The sequence below is a fragment of the Pseudonaja textilis genome, chromosome 3 (assembly GCF_049901715.1).
Source record: "Pseudonaja textilis isolate UNSWEBS1 chromosome 3, rPseTex1.2, whole genome shotgun sequence".
Taxonomy (NCBI): domain Eukaryota; kingdom Metazoa; phylum Chordata; class Lepidosauria; order Squamata; family Elapidae; genus Pseudonaja; species Pseudonaja textilis.
In genome coordinates this window covers 95,155,935-95,165,810 of record NC_141992.1, presented here as the reverse complement: position 1 = coordinate 95,165,810, position 9,876 = coordinate 95,155,935, and the positions used below count along the sequence as shown (strand labels likewise).

The 9,876-nt window shown below is 32.8% G+C and overlaps 1 protein-coding gene across 2 annotated transcripts in view; it reads left to right on the top strand.

The window, feature by feature from the left end:
• Positions 1 to 6: 6 nt before the first annotated feature.
• Positions 7 to 9,876, top strand: part of SWT1 (SWT1 RNA endoribonuclease homolog) — a 32,673-nt gene continuing 22,803 nt past the window's right edge. Inside the window, exons 1-7 of one of the 2 annotated variants that reach the window (XM_026703253.2) lie at positions 7 to 375; positions 2,937 to 3,009; positions 5,490 to 5,545; positions 6,385 to 7,138; positions 7,695 to 7,754; positions 8,760 to 8,889; positions 9,010 to 9,108. In XM_026703253.2, the coding sequence (XP_026559038.1) occupies positions 2,953 to 3,009; positions 5,490 to 5,545; positions 6,385 to 7,138; positions 7,695 to 7,754; positions 8,760 to 8,889; positions 9,010 to 9,108 (1,156 nt within the window). In that variant the 5' untranslated portion in view covers positions 7 to 375; positions 2,937 to 2,952. The remainder of the gene's footprint in view (positions 376 to 2,936; positions 3,010 to 5,489; positions 5,546 to 6,384; positions 7,139 to 7,694; positions 7,755 to 8,759; positions 8,890 to 9,009; positions 9,109 to 9,876) is intronic. The other variant, XR_015742996.1, reaches the window with a different exon arrangement.

Sequence of the window (9,876 nt, the reverse complement as noted above, 5' to 3'; positions counted from 1 at the left end):
CAACTCGACAGAGTTTTTATGCTCTTCTAATAGGAGACAGAAAATCGACCGGTTACAGTAGAACGTAAAAGAGGACGCAATTGGCTGCCGGAGGGGGCCCTTTTTTTTTTTTAAATTGCAAGAGGGCGGAGAAGCTGTGGGTGCCTCAGACGTCAGAGGAAAACAAGCCAAGACGAATGGCCAATACTTTTTGGCCCGGAGGTGTCCTTTAGTTACCGAGAAAGAGTCGTACAAACGTGAGGGGGGCAAAAAAAAAAAAGAAAAAACCTTTTTAAGGAACTCAAAATGATCCCTCTGAAAAGGTTGTGGAGCTACTGGGAATCTTGATTCGGGTGTGCGTGTGTAAGTCGTGCCCACTTCCTCAAAAGCTACAAGGTAAGGTTGGTTTCATTTAGGTTTTGACGTGGTACTTGAATTCAGTTTTGCGGTTTCTTTAATGAACTCCGGTCAAACCGAGACTGGTTGAACAACCGAATTGGACTCATTTACTTACAGAGTGTGTGTGTTTAAGTGGACAAGCGCACGAGAAGAGAAAAGTCTTTTAAAATGGATATAGTAGAACTTAGAAACCCTCCCCTGTGCTGTGGTAATCGGTTTGGCTGACTGTGATATTCGTTGCGGTGATCTTTTATTGACACCACTTTCCAGTACTTCTTTATCCATTTTAACAAAGACTGCGGGTGTATTTGCTCTTTTATTTTTAATAGCTATTTTTTTTAAAAAAAAGAGTAAACGTCCACAGTCATGATAAGAAAACATTAATGTCCACTATTTCCCCCTCTTAGTGTAACTTTAACATCACACATAGAAACATAAACAGCAGGTCATGCCTAAAGTAGTTTTTAAAAAGACTTACATGTTGGTTTCCTTTTAAATTTCAACGTGATCATGTTTTCATTATTAATTAGCCTTTTAATAAAGGTGGTATTAGCATTTCAGCATGGCATCACCCATGCCTCCTTTTGAAATTCAGTAAACCATGTTTTTTAGCCAAAGCCATTTCTTTCATTTAATGTACAAAATCTAATCTACTGGTGAAGTAAACAACACTTATTCAGAAAATGGTTGAATACACTTGCAAGTTTTAAGGAAGATAAAAACACAGCTGGGAAAAGGAATAATGTAACCCATACATTTGCCACTTGTGGAATGTTATCTAAAACCAGTGTTTTCAGTTGTTCAGTTTTCAAACTTAACTCTGTCCTTTGATGTTCGATCACTTGCTCTATTTTTTGCATATTTTTTATTAAAGTTTTATAAAAAGCTTAAAAATTAACGCCAATAAAGAACATATAAAAAAGAGGAAAACAAAAGTTAAAAAGATCCAAAACAAAAATAGAACTGTTAGATTTCCTTTGCAGCAAATATAATCACAAAATTATACTTTATACATTTTACATTATACTGTTCCTTTCTAATCATCAAAACCACAATCATAAGTATATTTTTTGCTGTTTCAATCAAAAAGTGTAAGGGATTTCCAATTGACAGTAAATGTAGATATTGCTTTTTCTCTAATGAAAGCAGTTAATGTAGTCATTTCTGCAAGTTCCATCATCTTGACCAACCATTCCTCTGCATAAGTAGCATCAAGCCTTTTTTCACTTTGGGGCATATAGTAATGTTGCTGCAGTTGTCATATATGAAAACAAAATCCTGTGTCTTTTTTCTAATTGTTTTTTCATTAATCCCCCCCAAAAGTCTCTGGTTCCAGTTGTACTTTAACCTTTAAAATCTTCTGAATTAAAAGTATATATTTGCATCCACGATGTTTGGGGGGTTTTTTTTACGTGTCCACCAAACATGATAAAATGTCTCTTCATGTTGTTCACACATTTCCAGCAAAGATTTGAAATACATTCTAGACAATTTCTCTAGTGACAAATACCTGTGACACATCATTTTCTAAAAATTATCTTAAATCTAGAAGATAAGGTGAATTTCAGTCCCTTCAACCACATATTTTCCATTGGTCTATTTGTATATTATAGCCAAAAAAATTAGCCCAGTTTATCATGAATTCTTTCACTTGCTCTTCTTCTGTCTCATATGTCAATAAAAGTTTATATATATTAATAACAGTACATAATTTAGTAATCAGTGGATAATTCTATTTCAGTTTCAGTCTCCAAGCAAAACCATAAAATCTTTTATGCTCTATAAACCTTTCTCTTAATAGTGTGGACACAGTCTCCATATGTCCATCACCTAAAAATAAGTTCATCTAGATTTATAATTTCTACATTTTCATGACTTTGGGTATTACAAGAATGCTGACTCACCTTTTTAACCTTCACATATTTATAATGCACAAGTAAAGTGTTTTAAAAAGGGAAGATTTAAGGGACATGGGCAACACTATCTTTTTTATTAAAACTAACACAATTTTACAAAAGCATTATAGCAGCAAACTATGATCTATTATTTAACAAATATGTTGTCTTTTGAAATGATTCCTGATAAATCTAACATATTGACTGTAATCCATTTGCTAAGTAATAATATATATCATGTAACTAACACACGAGCATACAAAAGATTATATCCTTGTTTTCTCTCCTTCACCACCACCTTTCCTTATAATCTGTCATTGATTCATTTGTATTACATTAAATTTCAGATTAAACCTATGGTAAAAGTCAGAGATATTCCACTATAGTATTCACTGCTTAAATTAGGAATAGCCAACCTATTTGGAGCTTTTGCACTTTACATAACTCCTTGGAAAAATATCTAAACACTTGGTCCCCAAAGTGGTTTTTCAAGAGAAAACTGGACATCGTGGATGAGAAGCAAAACATCTTCAAAGAAAAACCAGAAAGTCCAGTTGCCTCTTGAAAAAGCACCTTTTAAACCACCATGACCTGGATAACTGAGAATCTCCATAGACATCTAAGCATACTAGTAATTAAGACTGTAGTACTTTTTTTTTCCAGATTTTAAGACCTAGACATGTCAAAAAAACACAAAAAGAAATCCAGTCAAAAGGATGACACCTTGGATAAAAAGGTAAGAAAATATAGCTATTACTTTTATATTAGCTGAGGAACTGTCTCAATTTCAGTGGGATTGGCCCACCCCACTTGTGCTGGCAGAAGGGGCATGCTGTGGATCCTGTCAACCAAGGAATTTGATTTCAGGAGAAGAGCCTTTTCGGCAATGGAAGCCACGATCAGCAACTTCATTCCCCTCAAAGTGAGATCTGCTCTCACTCTCTTTACCCTTTGTAAAGTCTTAAACCTGGTTCTAGCAATAGGCCTGTGGCCCAGAGAGGAGTGTGTTAGCCTGGAGGTGATTACTGGATTAATAGAAGGTCTGACCTTTATTGTATATTCCCTGCTGCCTTACTATTTCTTGTTAATATATTTATTGTTTGCTGTTTCAGTCTTTGATACTATGATTTTATTGGATTGTAAATTATCCAGATTTGTGTGACAGCAAGATGGGCAGCAAATAACAACAATAATGATTACAGTTTTCATTTCATAAAAATAATTAAAATGCTAAGATGGCACCATGAATTGTACGTAATCAATGATTAGTGATATGGTCAATGATCAGTGATAATATTCAGTCTTAATACCATGTTTGCAGTATTAAAAATATACGGACAATCTGCTTTTCTTCTATGTATTTTGGATGTAATTTAAGTCAATATAACATTTTATTACCTAACAAAATTAAACATAAACCATCTAAAATATTATGCTTTGTGCTTTTTCCGCACATCAGTTACTTCTTAATGCTTTAAGGCCGAACAGGAATGGGGCAAGAAGCTTTATTCTCTAGGAATTAAGAGAATGTGTAAGAGTGGCTAGCTTATATACACACAAAACTGCAAACTAGAAAGCTGCTGAAGACATGATGTGGTCCAGTGTTTCGGTAACAGTTGTAGAAGAATAAATGACTTTTCCTAGAATATTTTTATTTTCAAATATTTATTTTAGTTCCAAACCAGGCTTTTCAGATGCAGAACAAAATTTAGATTGCATATTGACAATGTTATTTTTTTAGTATGATTGAATAAAAATACAAGAAAAATATATTAAGTTCTCAGATTGTGCCAAGGACAGAGAGTTTATAAAGTCAAATAGGTAAAAAATATTGAAGCATAAACATGTAATTTTTCTATTTCCCATGGTGGATTCATGGTGTAAATAGGTGTATAGAATAGGGCAAGTGTGGAAAGTAAGAATTGAACATTATTTTTTTAGTGCTGATGAGCTTTTGTTCATAACAAATGCAAAATTTGCAAAGCAGCAATTTGTAGTAGCAGTGGAGAATCCATTGTAATTTCAAGCAGTTTACTGATACAAATTTGATTTCTCCCTCATATTAAGAAAAGTCTATAATTTTACAGCTTTTCTGAGCAAGCAATGTTGTTTGTTTTTACGGTTGTTGCTGAATAAAGGAGAAAGCGGGGGAGCTTCACCTACGGTAGCTTCAAAGATTTTCTGTCTATGAAAGATTCTTGCTTTCAATCCCAGAGTCAAAACTTGGTCAGGAGACTGCATGCCATTCAGTCAAGGTCAGGTTTTGCAGTCTCCTGACCAAGTTTTGATAAAAACCTTGGGATTGTTGTTGTTTATTGGGAGCTTCTGCACAGAACTTTGCATTGGCTACTGTGAAAATTTGCCACCCCTTAGTTATTTCTGCAATATTATTAAGAAGCTCCTGGCAGCTTGTAAGAGATCTGAAAGTCATCTTACTTGGTATGTATGGTTTTTATGTTATACTTTTAAATCTGTTTGCTTGAGTTGATAATAAAACTTAAAATCCCTTTATTCATTGGTATTCATTGGTATTCTTATTGTCTCTGGATCAAAAAACAAAAAACCCAAACCTAAATACTTGGGAATCTTTTCACTGCCCTGATGGGCAAAACAAAGACAACAGAAGTAGTATATTTATACATATTATATGAGGACCATGAAACATTTGATCTAACACTCTAGATGGACAAAGAGTATCAAACTTAGAGAAACTTAGGGTTTTGATGTTGAATTGTAACAGTGAGACATACTAGTTAAGCTTTTGCAGAAACTCAAGGACAGCAAGATTAGAAGGCTCTTGTCAATGTTTAGGCTACAAAATAGTAGTTATTTCTGCCAAACACTGAACGTCTACAGGAATTAACATCACAAATGCAGATTGTGCAAAGAAAAAGTTACCAAAACGTATCTAGAATAATATAAACAACAAAGATCAAGAAATAGTTATTGTTGAATCTTAATGAAATTTGTATGAAGTGGTATGTGCAAGCCCATGGAGATTAATGAATATTACTGTTAATATGGTACAGTAAAAACAAAGTGAAAGAGAAGAGTATAGTATGACTCAGAGATCATATCCTGTATCAGACTTTGAAGAAAGAATGATGCATATAATATAGTGAAATTCCATGCAGTTTTGCTCTCCTTATTGTGAAATAATATTTATTTAATATAAGAAAACACACATGCTTATAAAGAAATTTCTTATTTGTTCAGAAACCAGAATCAGCAGAAATTGGAAATAGACATGCAAAAGAACATCTGGACCAACGGTAGTATTTTTCTTTCATAGGAAGAATAAAACTTGATATTTTGGAGGTTGAAAAATCTAAATGGGCTATAGTACAAAGAACAACATTGTTTAAAATCTCTTGATTAATTTGGAATCTTTAATTGGATCATTTTAGTTGCCTGACTTAATTAAATTATGGAAAAATGATACTCTTGTAATAATCCCAAATACACCAATTTTATAGTTTGTTTGTTTTTACTCTTTCTTTTATTACTTTCCCTAACTGAACTTTACTTGTAGTATTGTTCCATTTTTGGGGAAAATTACCTACTGTTTTTAGTTTCATTTATAACCTTATTATATTTGTATATTATTTGTAACTTCTTTATATATGTGTTGCTATATTGCCATAAGCAAAGAAAATAACCTATGGGATGTTCTTTCTAGGTACCATGTCTAATAGAAATAGGCATCCATTGCATATCCTCAGCTACATGGTAATACTTGTGTCATTTGTAATTTACAAATGAGAATTTTTATTCCTAATGTAGCAACATGATATTCTTTGGATGTTTTCAATCTCAGTTCTTATAAAATCAAATTGTCATATGGGAATATAGTTTAAAATAACTGGAGGATGCTTCTAATTTAGAATTAATTTTTAGAATTAGATTAAGTATTTCATTTTGAGGGGACTAATAATTGTATAACAAGCTACCTGTCATATTTTCTGTATATCAATAATCTACTGATAAATTCAGATTTTTCTCGTAAAGTTTTCCTAATTAAATAAAAGATTGGATTATAAATTTAAAAATCCACAGTTTACTCCCACAGTCTTAATTGTCTTTAAAGTGGTTTTTAACTATGTTTTCGCAGAATGAGTGGTGCTGGATATGTGAAAGCAAAAATGGGTTTGGATCTCAAAAATTCTAGTACAGTACTTGAAGCAAAGATACCAAAAGACTCACAACCCATTAATAGTGCTTTAATACCTCTTGAAGAGCGTGAAAAGATCACCATGCAATTTAAAGCTACAGCTAATCTTGGTGAGAAAAGAAGCATTATGGAGTCTATAGACGTCTTCTCTCATAAAGAACAGTCTGGCATGAGTGGCAGAGATCCTGATGACAAAAAAAGGAAGAAATTGTCACATGATTTGGGGATCATAAACATCAGAGAGAAGGATAAAAAAAAAGATAAACTGGAGAGCACCAAGTTTAAAAAAGTAATTTTAAAACATATAATGGAGGAATTCAAGGAAACTGTGAAACCTGCAGAAAGTTCATTCCTTCACAAGAAAAAAACACTAAGATTGAGTGAATTCACCCAGAAGATGAACTGTACCAAAACCCAGCATGTTCCAGGTTTACCTTTTACTTTTGCAGATTCTAAAGTGCATACGCAGGCTTGCAAAAAAGATAATCTTGAAAAAGAGAAGCATCTTTCTTTAGAACTTTCCAGCAAAAATGGTAAAGAAGTTAAATGCACGCTTTCATATCACCTGACAAAGCTGCCCAAATGTTGGAAGTATAAAAATGAAGAACCAACACCTACTGATTCAGAGAAGAATATTTGTAATTCAAGGATTCAAGGAAATAAATTTGAACCTGTCACATTTCATTCAAGTTGGGTAAAGTAAAAAAAAAATTATCATGAGATATGAAGTGGTAGTTTTGCTTTAGTTGATATCTCTTATGGATTTCTAAATAATTTCCCTGGGCTGGTAATGTAGCAATATAGGGAACTGCTCCTTTAAATAGTTAAAGAATTTTTGCTTAGACAATGTATCAATGAAAGTGGTGTATTCTTTCATTTCATAAACAATGAGGAAGATCCTAACTTCTAAACCACTGAAATTCAGATTCACCAAATATAACAAAGACTCATTGAGCAGAGAATGTACACTGTAGTAAATATTGGAAAGCAGATTATGTTTAAGCCTAGGACTAGATAAAGACAAATTTTGAAGGAGAAATGCAAGCAGACTAGTGTGGGTTAAATATGAACAAAAATTAATAATACTTAAATCAATATAATATGAAAAACCAAAAACATTTTCTAAAAGTGTAATAAAGTTTACCTAGTTCCTCTGGCATCATTTTTATTCTTTTCAAAATTGTTTCCAATTCCAAATAAAATTCTAACTGTAAAATCAACAGCTAAATACCTATGTATCTTTCTTACAGAGCTCCAAACCCTCATGTTCTTCCTTTGAAAATATCGAAAATACAGATGTGGACCAAGAGGTTAGAGATTATTTTATCATCATTCCCTAAATGCAGTTTTTAGTTCATACTAGCCAAAGTTTGTATTGTTGTTGTTTCTCATATTGATTCAGTTTGTTCTCATCCATCCTAATATATGCTAATAACATATACTTAAAGACTGGATTTTTAGTATTTAACCTTTGGGTGCTTGCAGCTACTTTACAATCACAAAGTTTTAAAATGGAAACAGTATATAAAATATAAAGCATGTAAACAACAAAAACAATAGTAGCAGAAACAAATTAAAATTTCCACTGTGGAAGAAGTCCATGGAAATTCTGTACCTCTCATGAGATCATTTCAGAGGTTCATAGAAACCTATGTACCTTGGGGTGGGAATAGGGAATGGATAACTGGGAGGAATCCAAAAGTGCTGAAACCTAATGAGGACTGAACATATGCATTGGTCAAGGTATCTAAAAGTAATGAAGAATGAACATACTTGTTCTGAACTCAATTCCAAAACTAGATAGAAAATGGATGAAAAGTCCCAGCATAACATTTTGAACTTGATAGTGAAATCTGTATGAGTTCTTGCCACCATGTTTATTTAAACAATATAAATAATACAAAGTTAAGAGAAATTGTAATAGTTTGATTCCAGTCAAATAGAATCAGGATTTGTATTGGCTAATTCCCTTCTTAAATGTGTGCAAACTAGAATTCTTGAGAGAGAGAAATGAAAATTAAAGAAAAGAAAGTATCTTATCTCGATATATCAAGATATATAGACGGGTTACACATTACATGCAGACTTGTTAGACTTTTTTGAGAAATCTTTTCACCAAGAACAATTTTTATTCATTGTCATTAGGTAGAAAGAGTAAGACAAGGAGTAATATCTACCTTCCTTCTCTCTTTCCCACCCACACACTTGGAGCAATGGATAGACAGTAATAGAGAAGGAAAAGCAGCAAGAACTGGAAATGCTTCCTTAGCTCCTGCTTAAGATATCAATTTATGATTTTACAATTATTTTTATAGATGCAGATTGTAGAAGACTTGCATGCAGCTCGTATTGAGAAGAAAATGGATCTGCCTGTTGTGCAGGCTTGTGGAGAGCTAACTTGCATGGAAATAGATCTTGCAGATGAGGAATCACATATATCATCTAGTAAGCTTATCTGTGTCAGGTGTTTTCTGTTGCCTCTCCATTGACGGGGGAGATAGGAAGAAGAAAATAAAAGAAAGATAAAGCCAATTATTGAATTATATTTTTCTTCTTTTCTAATAGATATTTTCTCTGGGTTGAATACTTTGATTGTGATTGATACTAATATAATGATCAGCCATTTGACATTCATCAAATATTTGAAGGATGCAAATATTCCAGGTATGTGTGGATTTATCTCTGTAACAAACCTTGATCAAGTGCATATTACTTAAAAGATGTTGCTTCTCTATTACCTGCCACATCTTGTTTCAATCTGAAACTAAAGTTCAGCCCCAAATCTTATAGTAGATAGCTGCTTTTCACAAACAACTTGAAACTTTTTTCTTTTAAATTACCTTTAATAAAACAATATAACATGATACAATGTAAGCAGGTGTTAATTTTATTATTTTGCTTATTGACCACTCGAGACAAAATGTACTGATGTAGCAGACATCGCACAAAGTTAAAAGATGGTGGATCAGTTTGATTTCAAACAAAAAGAGCTAGCATTTTTATTGACTTACTTTCTTTCATAATAGTGTGCTTACTAAGTGTCTCATATACTTGGAGAATGTCTATTGTATATTATAATTCAACAAACGATTGTAAACAGTTGTTTAAAACAAGATTCATAAAGGTTGTTAAGATCAGCCCTCTTCAAGTGCTGCTCAGAATTTTCTCTGATAATTTGCAGATCCATGCACTGCCTGTTGTGTGCCAGCAAAGTAAAGCATGAAATATTTAACTTGCACAAATAATATTGCAAAGTTCATTCTATAAACGCTCTGCAATCTTGCAGTCAAGAAGTATTTTATTTCAACTTTCATCTTCTCATAACCATTATCATGTCAGCTTAGCAATGGGAATTATATGCCAATACAGGTAGTCCTCGACCTACAACCACAATTGAACCCAAAATTTCTGTTGCTAAGTGAGACATATCTT